Genomic DNA, 16,285 nt, shown 5'->3' on the forward strand with positions numbered 1-16,285 from the left:
ACATTTTATATTTTACAAATTTTGTGTATTTTTAAAAACAAAATAACAAACAAAAAAAAATATATTGTGGTGGGTTATGAGATGTGTTCTAACCTTTAACCCAACATTAATCAACATTTTTTTTGTATGTGTGTGTTTCCATTTTTCATCTTTTTTGTGTGTTTTTTTTTACTTTTTTTATTTTTGTCTTTTTCATTTTTCAGTTTCCTATTATTATTATTACTATTATTATTGTTATTATTATTATTATTATTATTATTATTATTATTATTATTATTATTATTATTATTATTATTATATTATTACTATTGTTATTATTATTATTATTATTATTATTATTATTGTTTATTTATTTATTTTTATTTTTTATTTTTTTTTTGGGGGGGGGGGTTGTTTCTGTTCAATGTTTGTGGGGGTTTTTTGTTATTATTTTTGTGTTTTCTTCTTGGTGGTTGGGTTCCTTTTAAAAAAAAAACATTATTTGTCAGTCTGCATCCATTTTTGTTGACTTTTTTCTCTTATTTTTCTTTTTTTTTATGTGTTCTGCATTTTAAGGCCACTGTATTTCTTCCAAACTTACTAACGTTGTGAAGCAGACATTGAACGTCTCACAACGCACAGGTTCCGTGGAAAGCACCGTCACAATGTATTGTGTGGTCAACAAAATCAATAATAATAAAAATGAATGTAATGTGTCGTTCCTTGTAAAAGGCTGCGTACACGCTTAATTTAGACAACATTACTTGAAGTGTTTTTATTTTTTGAGTAATTTCGAGCTCTCTGCTTTCTTGTGTCATTCATCGTTCCGTTATTTCAAACAGCACTCAAACGTAGCATAAGCGTGACGCCATGACGTAGGCGGGGTTTTCTTTCCGCGCTTCCCTAAACTTCTATGGATTGAATCCTCCTCCTGTGTGAATGTTGTTTATGGGGTCTGGATGTTTCATGGCTGGTTTCTGAGCGATTAAGATGATAAAAACAGAAAAGATTCTTCATCTGAAGAGCAGCCGGGGCCGGAAAGTCCGTGTGGTCCGGGAACATTACCTGAGAGAGAAGGTTCCGTGCTACAGCGCCCTGTGTCAGGCGGACTGTGATAACGGTCAGTCACAAAAACACACAAAACAGAATCAAAACAACCTCTATAATTAACTATCTATTACCTTAAGACTTTATATTACAGCTTAAATGACGATAATACAGCAGGGAAGACATTAACACTGACTCTGGCCGACTACTGTGTTCAAAGGAGACTTGTTTACATCAGAATTACCGTTAAATCAGTGTGTTTCAGCTGACTTATTAGCTTTTATCTTATAAAGAATGATTTAAATGAAGTCACTTTTTAAGTTTTCATTGTTCAATCTTCATTACAGAGTTACAAAAAGCTGTCAGATTTATGAAGTTATTTACATGAAGTAAGCTGTATCTGGTGATCTCTGTCCTTCCATGTGCCTATGGAATACCAATGCCAGGGCAGGGAGAGCAGCAGCAAAGAGCCCATAACAGAGTGAGCATCAGTGACAAAAAGTATAACCCTGATTAAATCAGAGACAGCATAACAGAGATTTTACAGTTTGCTGATTTAATGTGGAAATATAACCTTATTCTTAGTCTAAGGGCTTCTTGTAATACGTTGGCATGGAAGTAAACAAATAAAATCAGTGGAGATATTTTTCTATAAGAACAGCAGAAATAAAACCTTTGTGTGTCTTTTGCAGATGGAAAGGTGCTTCCAGCAGACCTGACCCACTATGTGGTTCCCGACGTCGGCGTGGTGGTGGATTATCTGGAGATTTTGGAGTTCAGAGAGCTGCAGGGCATCGTGTTCACGCAGACCGCCTGTCAGGCTGTGCAGCACAACAAAGGACGGAGGTATGACTGCAACAGAAGGCTGAACACATGCACAAATACACAAAAGAAAGGGATGGGGTAGGATTGTTTGTGCAAATAGCTCCAAGTCCAATTATAACAATAATTTGGATGCAAAATGTTATAAAATACAGAATTTAAAAGTTTACAAATCATTTATAACATAAATCTTCCAAAAGTAAAAAGTAACCAAAAGATGAAACTAAATGTAAGTATAAGCCTTGGTTGCATTAATGAACATTTCTTCACCTATTGAGGCATTTTTCTGGCTTCACGTCTCACAGTGGTTGAATAAAAAGACTCTACTTGTGGGTTAGGTGGGAAAGGTATGATAGCTGTTTTACAGAAGATAAGAAGTTTAGCGGCTCTGGAGCTCTGAAGTTATTTTCTCTGTGTTCATCATTCTGCAGAAACACACGCCGACAGAGAGTAAACCTGCAGTGCAGTTAACCTCACTCTTATTCTGATTATTGAATGTTAAAGAGAAGCTACCGGCTGACACAAAAGCTCCTGACTCAGGCGCCAGCGCTGCTCCTGAAGCGGTCAGGACCTTTAGCTTCTTCCCCTGCATCTCCAAACACCTCTAATGACGACCTGTCTGTGAGTTGTGTGACAGGTGTGTAAGGGTCAGCTTCATTATATCAGAGCTGTGCTGACCGGGCTGAATGAGACGCAGCTTTAAAACACCTTTAACACACACACGCTCACAGCTACGGTCACACACATGGAACTCTGAGAAACTGGATGAACTCTGTGAATCCAGAATCCTCGGGATGTTTTCTTTCCTTTCTGATTTGTGCACACAGGGCTGTTTTAAAGTGTCACAGCGTTATTCTAATTTATCTTTCAAACACACGCCGGTTAGCTCCTGGCTGCTTGTGCGCTGCTTGGAGCCAGATTAGTGCTAAAAAAGGTTTTTTGATTTATTTTGGATGCAGGAGGTTTACATTGCAAACCTGCAGAACAGCTCAAACGAAAAACTTCTGCAGAACTGACGATGAAGGTCATTTTAAATTTTACTGTAACACAGAGGTTCCCAAATTTTACTATGCCAAGGCCCCCCAAATAGCATTTGCTTCTGGCTGGGGACCCCCTTTGGAGACCAACTGAAAATGCTTCATAATATATAAAGAAATGTCAACTTTAAGAATGTATTTCCAATAATTATTACATTTGTTTAGAACAGGAAATTATTAACAAACAAAAGCCAGATTCACACAAGTAGGTTGTTGTATTTCACAGCTCTGTCAGCCAAGGTGGGATACTCCTTTCTTACATGTAGCCAGTAGTTAGACAGGTGAGAAGCCTCAAAGTTTAGTTTTGTGTGTTCAGTACAAATGTTTACAAAGGAGAACAGAAAATAACCAAATTTAAGGATAAATTAAAATAAATTAAAAAAAAATAAATTGATTCTATTTTTTCCTTTCCTGCAATTTCCTGAGCCCCCCCTATGCCCCCTGGTGACCACCCTTGGGGTCCACAGCCCCCACTTTAAAAACCACTGCTGTAAATGTGTCATTTTTGTTTCACTGATGTATGCTTCTAGTACCAAAAATTAAATACAAAAAGTAAAGGAAAATATTTTTTTTTATATTACTCTTACATGCTGCAGATCTAGGATTTTGGCCTTGAGTGTGTTTTTCTTTGCAGGCAGTACAACCGTGTGAGAAACCTGCTCAAAGACCCTCGGCACGACTGCGTGCTGTTTGCAAATGAGTTTCAGGAATATTCCTACTGTGAGAGGGAGAAAGGGGAGAGCCAGGAGAGGTGGCAGACCAGGTCAGTGCTCAGCATTACTTTATTCTTTTTAGTGTTTCATTTCTGGACTCCACTGCACCAATTCAGATATAAATTCAGCAATAGATCTTTTAGAATATTCTCTTTCCTTTAGGCTGCTCTTGATCATGTGGGATCAGCTGTTGTGCAGTGAGGTCCGTCACAGGCAAAGCTGGTCAAATCTTATCACAGAAATCTGCAACATATCAACGTCATACTCAGGAGTTCAAAAACAATCTGACTTTCTGAAGAGACCTCTTAAAATCAGACTTAGGAAGCTTCTATCTTAAGAAACGTCAACTTACCAACTTGAAGTTGTTGGCCTTGTGCTTTTCTCCTGCAGAATACGCCTCTTTAGCATGTAGCTGGTCATGCCGTGCACAGGAACTAGACCCTATCCTCAACAAAACCTGTGTTACAACCATAGCTCTTAATGGGGTAAAGGAAGTAACATAAAACCAGATGTTAAAGGTAAATTAGGAGCACTTAATGAAATAAATGATAGAATGAAGTGTACAACAAAGGATCCTTTGTCAAATTAAGTTTGACTGACAGAGGATCTTTTATCAAATTAAATTGGAAAAACAAATAATCTTTTACAAAATCAGCATGTTAACTAACAAAAAGCTTCCTGAGCACCACCAAAGTCCTGGAGACCACTCTAGCTGCTGCCAGGACCGCTGAAGGGTAGAGGTGATGGGACAGCCTCAGTAGCCAAGACGACCCAATGGAGGAGAAAGAGGCATAACCCCCAGTGAATCCCTGGCTACAAGCCACGACCAACCTCAGGCTGTCTGGAAAACCCTGAAGCACCTGAACGTTGGAAATGAAGAAGTGGGGGCTGGGAACATCCGACTTATGTACATGTGGAGAGTCCCAAACTATGGAGCACATCATGAATTGTGGCCAGACCCCACAGTGTGCCAGAGATGACCACGAGGACCAGCCACTGGAGAGACATGATACAAAGATGGCCGAGCAATCAGACATGATGAAGACTTAAAAGATAGAAGTTTCCCTTTAGAGTAGGATTAAATTCATAGAAAAGGAAATAAAAACAATAATTGTGCCTTTACGCAAAGTTTTGGTCCACGTCTTGGCCTAAAAAATACTTCGAAAGGAAGCAACAAAGCCTCTCTCCAAAGATCCACCGTCTCCATCCGCCCCCTGGAAAGTGAGGTCTCTTCAGGTTCCCCTGTAAAGTGTTCGAGGTGTATCACCCCCTCTGGGTCCTCCAGCAGATTGTAAATAAAAGTTTTAAACTGAAATGAATTCAGAATTAATCTGAACTTTGGATAAACTTGTGCACCAGAGGCTGCAGGTGCAGAGAGCCCTCCTACCTGCTCAGCTGTCAGTCAAACAGCAGCTCATCTCCATGTGGGCGTGAGGGCTGGAGGAGCTGCCGCTCGCTTCACTCTTTAGTGTCTCTTTATTGTGACATTACAGCAAGGATTGAAAATCAGTGATTTCAGAGCTTTGGTCTCAGCTTCCTGTGAGATGAAACTTTCCTCAGACACAGACGGCAGAGATTACAGAGCGCAGTTAAAGTTCTGCTTACTCCACCAGTTTGGTTTTAATAACAGGGTTGGTGATAACGGCGAGGCTCTTAATGATTCGTACGGTTTTTAAAGGAGCAGTCTGCTCTAATGAAACAGGTTTATCACGCAGAGGAGACAGAGAACAGAGCTGTGAATATAAACGTTTAAAGCCACAGGTGTTTCATTATTTAGACTACACCACACAAAAGTTTGGTGCTTTAACGGCCCAGCTGTCTGTGCATCCTGGTCTAACTGTATGTTTGTGTGTGTAGGTGTGTGTACTCTGCAGCTGTGTGGTACCACGACCACCTGGCAGGTATGATGGACGTGCTGATGATCACAGAGGATCAGGACGCCATTGCTCGGTACAGCAGCCTCCACTCTGGAGTTTACGTCATCTCTGTGCAGGTACGAGTCACACCTGCACGTTCACACTCACACTTCATGTCTGCAGCCGCTTCACATAAATGGGAAGACGATCCAAAGTTTGCGGGACATTAGTCTGAGTGCATAAAAACAGACAAAAGGATAAATATAAGAGTTATTCTATAATTAGGGGGAATGTTTCAGGTATATGAAAAAGTGAAAAAGTCTCTGCTTTTCATGTTTCATATTCTGTTTGATTGTAAATGATACACCTGGAATGTACTTAATTCATCAGTTGGCTATCTTAAGCTCTAATGAATTTTTAAAAATTTAAGTTACATTATCTAATGGTACAGTAATACTGTTGTAGGGATGGGGCTCTGTTGAGCAGAAAGGGGGGAAATAGGGTTGTTTTGTGTTCATTTGATTTCATCTGTATACTCCTATGTATGATTTGAATATGTCAATAAAAATACTTTGAGCAAAAAAAAATATTTAAGTTATCCAAAAAACTTTTGAGCAGCCGTGTTATGGATAAAAGTTGTGACAATTTTTTCAACATAAATCAGATATTATACTTGATTTAGAGTTATTCAACATTTCTGTGTCATTTATACCACAGTTTAGCCAAAGTTTAAAATAACTATGGCACAAAAGTCAAAGTTAACACGGTTGGCAGGGCTAACCTGTCTCTACAACATTAAATTTTGTGATGGGTAACACAGTCAACATTTCCTCCATTTTTTGTCCCTTGTGCTAACTGCAGACCTTGAACATGCCACCACCTGACCTCCATAACCTCATATTTCTTCACATTTTCTTCACAGTTTGGTCTTTATAACATCAATAGTCAGAACAGCAGAAAATGTTGGTAACACAGTTGATGAACAATTAATGTGCCCCATGTACAGACAATCATTCTGATGAAATATTGATGAGGTGGAGTTAAAATATGCAACACTTTCTTCAAGGTTTTCACCATAGACTGTATATAAACATGGAGGAAGCAGCTGCAACATCACCCGTCTGTTCTTGAAACTGCGAAATGAAGCCAGTGAGCGGACGCAGCCACACTCGCTAAGACACTGGCTGTTAGTTTTTCTTCGAGCAGCTACAGGGCGCCTGGTGGTCACGTGACCTGAGCTGTGCCTCAGATTGGAAAATCAAAAGATCCTAATAACTTCTGACCCGCAGAGATAAATATAAATATACTTTTTAATGCTGTAAAAGTCTGGTTTGTATGGCTGGGTGTGCGCATGACTTCCGGTCTTTCTGCAGCCAGCCTCAAGCGGATTCTTGACTAACAGCGACTTTTAGCAATTCCACATGGGCTTCATTTTTACTGACCAGATGTTGCCCCTTGGTTTCCACCAAAAAGTCTGTGACATTAATTGATTTAAGTCATGTGACTTTTGAGCAAACCTTTGCTGATTTACAGGGTTTTTTTTCAATTTTTTCAATGGGTAACATGGTTGACGCTGATTTTTCGGACACAGACAAAATGAATTATTTTATCCATACAAACTATTAAAATAGCTTTTTAAAACACCTTTATCATAATTAAATGATTATTATCAAGAAGTAATACTGAAAATAATAAACGCAAACATGTATTCAAGTGTTAATTTTGAAGAGCAAACTTGACATTTGAGAAATCGGAGAGTACAAAAACTGAAAATTCCAACACATGATTTGCATTTTTAGCTAAATAAATAATGGAACCTGTTCACTTTCTGTATTTAATAAATGGAAAATATCATCCAGATGACCCACTGTAAAATTGGTCATTGCTTGAAATTAATACATTGTAAAATTGATAAGTTTACCCCATTGACATGAAATGTTCCCCTGGTTATAGAACCACTCATAAATATTTTCTTTGTTTGCAGGATTTTTTGCAGAACTTCTGGCCGGACCTGCAGGCAGCTCATGATCTGTACGGCTCCATCTCTCAGGCGCTGCAAGAGAAGGAGAGTGAGAGCTCACAGAAAGAGTTCAGCGAACATCTGCCCGCTGAGGTCCTGGAGGCCGGGATCAAGTCTGGACGTTACATCAAGGTACAGCACCTGTCATAGACCTAGTTTATGACATCTAGAGGTTAAAGAACTCAAAAAAGACTATTTCTTCATTTTCTTCTTCAGGGGACTCTGAACGTCAGCAAACACCGAGCGCAGAACGAAGCTTCCATCATGACGGAGGGATTGTCAGATAAGAATAAAGGTTGAAAACTGCAGAAAACATAAAACAGTGAGCTCAGCTTTCTTCTCTTAAAGTCTGAACCTCTCCGTCTCTCATCTTCTCTCAGATCTCAGCTGGGGCGTGTTCATCTTTGGTGTGAAGCACCGTAACCGGGCGGTGCACGGCGACTCGGTAGTGGTGGAGTTGCTGCCGAAGAGCGAGTGGAGAGGAAGAGTGACGGCTCTGAGTGAAGGTCAGGGGGAGGAGAGGAGCGGGGAGGAGGACGAGAGCAAACCTATGCCCACAGGTGAGTCGTTGTCCTCAGTGACTGTCGGCGAGTTCACTGAAAAATTATTGAATTCCTCAAACAGTACCACAGCAAATATCTACCAGAAAACATCATCTGTTTTAATTTTTTAGATTCCAAATGTATTGATTCATATTTCATTGAATGTCAATATTTGAAGATTTTTATAAAACAAGCATATATCTGTTCAGTTAAGTATTTTTCATATTTTCTAAGAAAACAGGATCCTATAGTTCAATAACTTGATGCGAAAGAGAAAAACTGAGTTCAGTTTTGGATTCCGCACCCAAAAACAGCTATCAGACCTAAGTCAACAAAAACTGATTTCTCCAGTGTTATCAACAGAAACAATAGAGATGAACCATTTTTCAGTATTTTTTCTCCACTCTTATTCATTAATAATGAATAATATGCCCTTCTTCTTTTGTTAACAGTTATTGTAATTCCCTCTCAACAAAATAAAACCTTGAAGGTTACAACAGTCATTGTCTCTGGTCGCCTGACAGCGCCTGTCTGGTGCCAGAGTTTAACATTGCTGCTGCAGAGAAGCTGCTGTTAAAACTCAGTTTCCCTTTGATTCCCCCACAGCTAGTAAAGCCTAAGTTTGGCAAAATAAAAGAAAGAGAAAAATGCAAACTTTGTCTTGTGTGACCTGGAGAGGAGAAGATGACAACTTTGAAAGTAACTGTTCGTTCAACAGAAGTCAGATTAATCATTTGATGTCAGGGAATCTGAAAATGTCTGCTTTTAATTTTTTGATTCTTTGCTTGTGTTAAAATGTTAAATCAGAACAGCTAGCTGCACAGATATCTCCTTATAGCAATTAATTAACTGTCCTCCCGTTACTATCAGGGGGACATGAAGGCAGATTGTGTTCTGCCTGCTTTTGCTCCTCACATTCACTGTTCTTCCCTCAGACACTAAACTTCTGCTGGTGATCAGGACTACTCGGACTATAAACTGAAACCAGATCACTTCAAGCTCTGAAAATCCAGACTCCAGAGTGCAGATACCAGGGCTGGGACAATAAGCTACTGTCGTGATTCGATTCTATTACGATTTTTGGGGCACCAATTCAATTTAGATTGCGATTCATCGACATTATTGCATTTTTAGTTTGCTTTTTTAACAGCAGACCATGTGAAAAAGTTAAATGATGATAATGTCTACAGACGATACCAGGTGCCATATTTCACATGAAATGCACATCACATGAGTCAAAGAGAAACATTTCACCCTCTGCTGGAGATAAGTGGTAACTTTTTATCAATCTAGTTTATAAAGAAAGACTGAAACGAATAGTTTGAATTTGAAAAAAAAAATGAAAAGAATCATAATTTTGATATTGTCAAACAAAAAATCCTGATATATTGTTTTATTGATTTTTCTCCCACCCCTAGCTGATTCCACAACTTAATAGGCTTCACAAAAACACAGTACCGTTATGGTTAAAAATGAGTTAGTTGCTCTTGATCTGAGTTTTATTCCATTTCCCCTCCTTTAACAAAAGTCTGCACCCCACATTTTAACCAGTCTTTATTTGTATAACGCCAAATCACAACAAAAGTTATCTCAAGACACTTTCCAAAAACATTCACAGGTCTAGACCCGTTAATGTCAATAAAATTTTATTAACAGAAACCCAACATCAAGGCATGATAAGAAGCCCTATCTCATCTTAACCCACCATGAGTACAGGACTTTGCAGCATTTAGCAAGTTTAGCACATTGTGTTAAAAGTTAATAATCTTGCACTCATGGATGTGTTTGCACATTTCCATCTTCAGTAGGTGGAATCTAAATCTAAAGACGCCTTTTAACACGTTTTACCTTCATTGAATTTCCAGTTTAATCCCCCTTTAAGGCTCTGAGGTGATTCTATATTGACTTAAAGAGGACTTAAAAACTTCTTTGATATAATCCTGCTGACGTGCATCATGTGTCTCTGCTCTGTTGTCTCATTTTTAAACCCTCAGGTCGCGTCGTTGGGATCCTGCAGAGGAACTGGAGGGACTACGTGGTCACCTTTCCACCCAGAGATGGGACTCAGTCTCAGAGCAGGAACTCTCAGAGGATCCTGGTGGTACCCTGGGACCATCGAGTTCCTAAAATCAGGATCAGTACTCAGCAGGCTGACACCCTGCAGGTCTGTGTCTCTTGTTTATTTTAAGGGATGCAGTATGACTCAGCGCTTTATATTTGTATTATTTAGACATATTTGAATCACTTCTTTCTGGATATTTTGTGCTCTCACAAAGCGAGCTGAAAGAAACTTCATAAGAGATGTGTTCAGCGTTTGACTTTAACCTCGTCTCCTTCCTGCAGGACCACAGGGTGGTGGTTCGCATCGACTCGTGGGAGAGCACGTCGCTCTATCCAAACGGTCACAGCGTCCGGGTGCTGGGTCGGGCCGGAGAGCTGGAGACGGAGATCCAGACGATCCTCATTGAGAACTGCATCCACGTGCCTCCTTTCTCAGACGCACAGGTTGGAAACACTTTCTCTGAGTCTGAACACACACACAGTACAACCAGGGACACGCTTTCATGTCTTTCTGGGAACAGGACGCATGGAAGATTGTCTCATATTTTCTGAGACCAATCATTTAATATTAAAGGTTCACATGACTCCTAATGATGCTGAACCTTTAAGGAGATGAGGAGGAACATGGTGACAGCGCTGCCTAGAGGACGTGTCCCTGAGCGGTCTGAAGTTCCTCCTCAGAGTTCAGAGAGGCCTCCTTTTCTCTGAACTCCTCTCCTTGGACTCATGAATGAACGTTTCTCAGCTTTGTCCGTGTTCTTTCCTTTCATCTCATGCAGCCTGTGTAACATGTGCTCTCTCTTTTTGCAACCCAAGGTCTCTCTCAGACTCACGCTGCTCATTTGTTTTGTAGAGATGTCCTCAGGTGAAGAAGTGTCTGATGCTCTCTCCTCAGCCCAAAGCAAAATACATAATTCATCCTCATCCCGTCTCCTTCTTTCTGAAGCCTTCACACCTCACGTGACCTCTTCCTTTCCTCCATGTGTCCGTGCAGCTCAGAGAGATGCCGGTGAACTCCCCGGAGAAGCCCTGGGTGATGGATCCCGTCCAGGTGGCGCAGAGACGGGACCTGAGGGAGACACACCTGGTGTTCAGCATCGACCCTCGGGGCTGCGAAGATGTGGACGACACGCTGTCGGTCCGCAGCATCGCCGGAGGGAAGCGGCTGGAGCTGGGAGTGCACATCGCAGACGTCACGCACTTTGTCAGCGAGGGTTCACTGACTGACCTGGAGGCACGCACGAGGTGAGAAAGCAGTGGGTGGTACAAGCAGAGACAAGACATAACTTTTAGATTTTACAGCAAAATGCTCCAGTTTTTAGACTCTTACCTCTCTGCTGTTCTCCAAAATAAACCATGTTCTTCAGCCAGAAGCCTTTTCTTTTTTCCTTTAAATCCTTGTCCCATCCATCATCCTTTGCCTCTTTTCCAGAGCTACCACGTACTACTTAGCAGACCGCAGGTACGACATGTTACCTGCTATCCTCAGCGCAGACCTCTGCTCCCTCCTGGGAGGAGTCGACAGGTAAGAAAACCACCTGTTTCCTCCTTATCCTGTTGTGAAAGATGTTCAGAGAAAGTCAGAGGAGTTTGTCTTAAAATCTTCCAGGTATGCGATGAGTGTGCTGTGGGAGCTGGACGCAGAATCCCTCGCCGTCACCAAAGTGTGGTACGGTCGCACAGTCATCCGCTCCTCCTATCAGCTCTACTACGAGCTGGCTCAGGCGCTGCTCAATGGCGAGCCGGCCGAGGTGCCGGAGCTGGAGAAGCTGAAGTCTGAGGAGAAGGATGCTAAGCTAGCTGAGCTCACACAGGCTCTGGAGATGCTTACACATGTGGCCAGACACCTGCGAGCTCAGAGGGACAGGGGGGGCGCTCTAGAGCTAGAGGGGGTGGAGGTATGTTTGTTAAAGTCTATTAATTTCATGTTGAGGAGTCATCAGAGAAACTGTTGTATTTTTTATTTCTCTAACTGGACTTTGAACTCTGAAGGCTCTGTGACCTGTCTTCTTTCCACATCTGCTGATTTAAACTCCTCATCTGTCCCTCCTCAGGTCCGAGCCCAGCTGGATGATGAGAAGAACATCACGGCCCTCGTCCCTCGCCAGCCCCTCGAGGTCCACGAGACAGTAGCCGAGTGCATGATCTACGCCAACCACTGGGTGGCCCGCAAGATCCAGGAGACCTTCCCCCATCAGGCCCTGCTCAGGTGTCACCCCCAACCCCGGGAGGAGTTCTTCAGCCAGCTGGTGGAGAGCGCCTCAGCGGGGGGATTCACCATCGACACCAGGTGACTGATCCTGACCTGAGAGGGAAATTCAGGGTTAAAAAGAAATCAGACATTTGAGTTGATTTATTCTTAAATGTCCAGTAAAGCTTCAGGGTTCATGATCAAGCTGCAGTTTTAGAAAGTGGAGCCTGTTGTTGACCTCAGCTCATTGTTGAAATGATCTCAAGTTAGATCCATACCTGAGCGGGTCATTCTCCTCTTCTAGGACTAACAAGGCTCTGGCGGATTCTCTGGACCTGGCTGTGGACCCTCAGGACCCGCTGGTGAACAGGCTGCTGAGGATGATGGCGACCACAGCTATGTCTGAGGCGCTTTACTTCTCCACTGGTCTGCTGTCCCAAGACCAGTTCTACCACTACGGTGAATGACAGAAACAAGGGCAACTAGGACGACAACAACCACCACGACTACAACACTCTTTACAAGAACAACAAGAACAACAAAGCACTGCCATAAACATCAGCATTAACGGGAAAATTAACACCAATAATAATAACGATAATACTATCAACAACAGCAGGAATATGGACATTAAAAACGGATTCAACATGGTCAGTGACGACAAAAACAACAGCAATGACAAAGACAGCAACAACAACAACAGCCACATCAACAAGACCAGATTGTTGTCAAAGCAGTTGAATGAAAACCGAAACAGCAGAATGAGATTATTGCATCTTTTAAATGTTCAGATTTTCAAACACACTTCTTTTAGAATCAGGGGTGTGGCCCCCTGCTGGTCAGAGATAGAGAGCAGGTTTGAGGTTAGGGTCCATAAGAAAATAGATGCTGACAGCTTGTCCATCATTGTCCAGTTCAGCCAGCCTCCACCTCCACAGGGTCCAGGACTGAGCTTCTTCAGCAGTCTGTTCAGTCTCTGTCTCCTGGATCCTGTCTGCTCACAGCAGGTGAAGTTCTTCCAATGTAGCGTTGGTGTCTGGTGTTAGCTCTGTTAGCCATGTCTGTGAATAGCATGATGCTACTCTGCCTTCTGGTATTCCCTCTGTAGCTGGGTTAGCACGACTAGCTTGACCATCTTATTGGAGATAGATCTCAAGTTCCCAACAATGATGGATGGAAGGACAGGTCGATGTTAGCACATCATCCTTACCTCCTTCTTCTCACCTTGTGGAAAAACATCAGGCCTTGCACCAGTTAGTATTGACATGCTACAGGCTGCTAACAGCTGATTTCACATGTAAACAACACAGCCATGATTACATGTAAGATCTCCAGACAAACACAGGAGCAAAACAGCAAAAATATCGCTAAAAACGCAAAAAGTTTGGTGTCCATGATCCACAAATGAGCCATACAAAGTAATGATCCACTCCAAATGCAAAAATGACGAAAAAGAGACGAAAACATTTCAAGAAACGGACAGAGAAGAGAGAGCTGCTGCAAAAGGCAGCCATAGCCAACAGGGCGGCGCCTAGCAATGGTTTACTGACAGAAATGTGTGGCACTAGCGTGTCTACAACACCGCCTAATATGAAAAAGATCCAGCCACACACTTCTTTGTGAGCCCCCCTTTCTGAGAATCTCTCCTCAAGTGAGCTGATTTGGAAATACAGCCCAAAACATTTTTGGGATACACACATCTCCAGAATGAGTTGATGCTTTCATGACTGGTAGTTTGTTTGTTTGTAGTAAAGTTACCATGGTAACTGGGCTGCAGGTTACTTCCTGGAAGGGCGGGGTAAACCTGAGCTCATTTGCATATTCTGTTCTCACCTCTCCACCTCTCAGGTCTGGCTCTGGACAGGTACACGCACTTTACCTCACCTATCCGACGTTACGCCGACATCGTAGTCCACCGCCTCCTCACTGCAGCTATCGCCATGGACACAGAAGCAGACCCTGCCAAATCTCTCCTCGGTCACAAAGAGCTGGATGAAACCGCTCAGCACATCAACAGCAAGAACCGGGTCAGAGCTGGTTCTGTAATCCTCTTCTGCCATTATTCTTGTGTAAATAAAACTCTGACCCCTGACCTCTGTGTGACCCCTCCAGGCCGCCAAACGGGCCCAGAAACTGTCCACTGAGCTGTTCCAGTGTCTGTTCTTCAAGGAGAGAGACCCTCAGACTGACCCACACTGTGTGGCCGACGCCGTCATCTACGCCATCAGAGACAACGGCCTGTTGGTGTTTGTCCCAGAGTAAGACCCTGACCCTGACGCGGCTTTTTCCTGATTCATTGTTGCTGTCAAGTGTGCAGTCCAATCGCTTTCATTTCTAGTCCTGCCATCCTGACTCCACCGCTCCTCTCCTCAGATATGGCGTTAAAGCTCCGGTGTACCTGAAGAACCGGGAGGGTCAGGTGGTCTCTGCAGGGGAGGACGGAGGCTGTGAGTGGCAGAGCGGCACTGTGAGACGATCCTCAGACCACATCAGCACCACATCAGTCAGCGGCACCTCCACCTTCAGGCTGTTCGACCACATCACAGTGAGTCAAAACAGGAGACGGGGGATAGAGATGAGAATGAATGAACTTCTTTCTACATGTGAAACTCTGCAAGATGCATTAAGGAAGAAGTGTCACCCAAACACAAAGGGGAGGACAGAACAGGGAAAGAAAATCATAAAATTGTTGATATTTGCTGCGTCTTCTTTTTCCTTTTCTTCTGATCACATCTCTGTTTCAGGAGTAACTGTCAAAACTTCGATGTCACAACAGACAGAAATACAACCATAAGCAGAATTCTATAAATGTGTTAAAACTCTTTCTTCCCTCTCCGCAGGTTCGTATCTCTGTCCGCTCCACCAACTTCCACTCGGACACTTTAAACCTGGAGATCATCAGCAACAAACCTCACAGCAGCCCGGCGCCTGAGGAGCCCCGCCCACAGGGGCGCAGCCAGCTGGTGCAGGAGGTGGTGCGTCTGGCTGAGGAGGCGAGCCAGCAGGAGAGGGTGAAGGAGGCGAGGAGGCCCAAACTGTCCAAAGAGGAGAGAGAGTACCAGCAGAGTAAGACTCCCAACCTGTACTCGCTGCTGGAGGAGGTCAGGGAGCTGGCTCTGATGGACCTGGAGATGCCTAAACGGGGGTGTGCAACCACAGCCTGAACATCATGAAAACCTTCAGAGAACAATCATAAACCAAACAGACACAAACAGGAGTTTTGATTTTCTTGAACCATGAACACAGGTCTGTAGATGTTTCTGCTCTGCTTATGTGAACTTTGACCTTCTACAGGTGAAACGCTTTATCTTGTGCTGCCTCAAGAGTTTTTTAACATTAAATATGTGAATTTAGTTTAAAATCTTAATCTAATGTCATGATTTTCAGACTAATGACCGCCAGAGTGAGGACATAGCATCTGTACATGGGGTGAAAACTTGAACCGCCAGGCTAACGGTGCCCCTGGATGAGATTTAGGGAGTATTCACACTTGGATCATTTTGGGCAGTTGTTCCGACACCACGAGCCACCATGTCTCCCAGAAAGTCAGGTTCCTTTTGGGATATGTGAACACAGCACTCGCACTTGGATGTGCGACAAAACAAGCAGTGCAAGATTTCTAAAATAGGGTGGTCTGGTCTCACCTTGCTTCCGTTGGATCCCTTGTAGCGGTTCCTTTGCAGTGATAACACAATCACCTCAGCAACCGGCATAACTGACTCATAACTGTGGATCACTCTGTAGTAATGAAGGTAGTAATGTGCCCGGTTGCCAACCATAAATTCAAAACAATTGAAGGAGTAGGAGAGGCCATCTTCTCTGTCAGGCTGCACGTCTTCGTCTCAACAGGTGCATCAGCACATTATTGTACAGAAGCAACCTGGACTCAGAAGTCTGCAACCTTTACGATCAAAGGAGCCATGTTGCCCCAGCTCACTTGGATTAAAGTCATTCCAGAGAGTAAAGTGTTTAAAATTCTATACATAGTTAAAATATAGTGATACATTATCTAAACAA

The 16,285-nt window shown here is 42.7% G+C and overlaps 1 protein-coding gene across 1 annotated transcript; it reads left to right on the plus strand.

Annotated features, from left to right (window-relative positions):
- The first annotated feature begins 964 nt into the window (after positions 1-964).
- dis3l (DIS3 like exosome 3'-5' exoribonuclease) lies at positions 965-16,172 on the plus strand. The gene is made up of 18 exons (XM_074667272.1): positions 965-1,099; positions 1,719-1,872; positions 3,520-3,648; positions 5,456-5,591; positions 7,439-7,606; positions 7,691-7,769; positions 7,855-8,034; positions 10,011-10,180; positions 10,360-10,521; positions 11,072-11,322; positions 11,510-11,602; positions 11,687-11,975; positions 12,132-12,367; positions 12,573-12,727; positions 14,117-14,295; positions 14,381-14,526; positions 14,642-14,813; positions 15,109-16,172. The coding sequence occupies exons 1-18, from the start codon at positions 970-972 to the stop codon at positions 15,430-15,432; spliced, it is 3,153 nt and encodes a 1,050-aa protein (XP_074523373.1). The 5' UTR covers positions 965-969; the 3' UTR covers positions 15,433-16,172.
- The last annotated feature ends 113 nt before the right edge of the window (positions 16,173-16,285 follow it).

Source organism: Halichoeres trimaculatus, unplaced genomic scaffold (genome assembly GCF_033239565.1).
Source record: "Halichoeres trimaculatus isolate MK-OKI-2021-1 unplaced genomic scaffold, fHalTri1.1 fHalTri1_scaffold_3, whole genome shotgun sequence".
NCBI lineage: Eukaryota > Metazoa > Chordata > Actinopteri > Labriformes > Labridae > Halichoeres > Halichoeres trimaculatus.

Excerpts from the sequence above, each read along its gene's own strand:
- dis3l (XM_074667272.1), top strand. The coding sequence starts at position 970 with ATGATAAAAACAGAAAAGATTCTTCATCTGAAGAGCAGCCGGGGCCGG. Across the intron at positions 7,770-7,854 it reads ATTGTCAGATAAGAATAAAG|ATCTCAGCTGGGGCGTGTTC; the intron begins GTTGAAAACTGC and ends ATCTTCTCTCAG. Across the intron at positions 14,296-14,380 it reads ACATCAACAGCAAGAACCGG|GCCGCCAAACGGGCCCAGAA; the intron begins GTCAGAGCTGGT and ends TGACCCCTCCAG.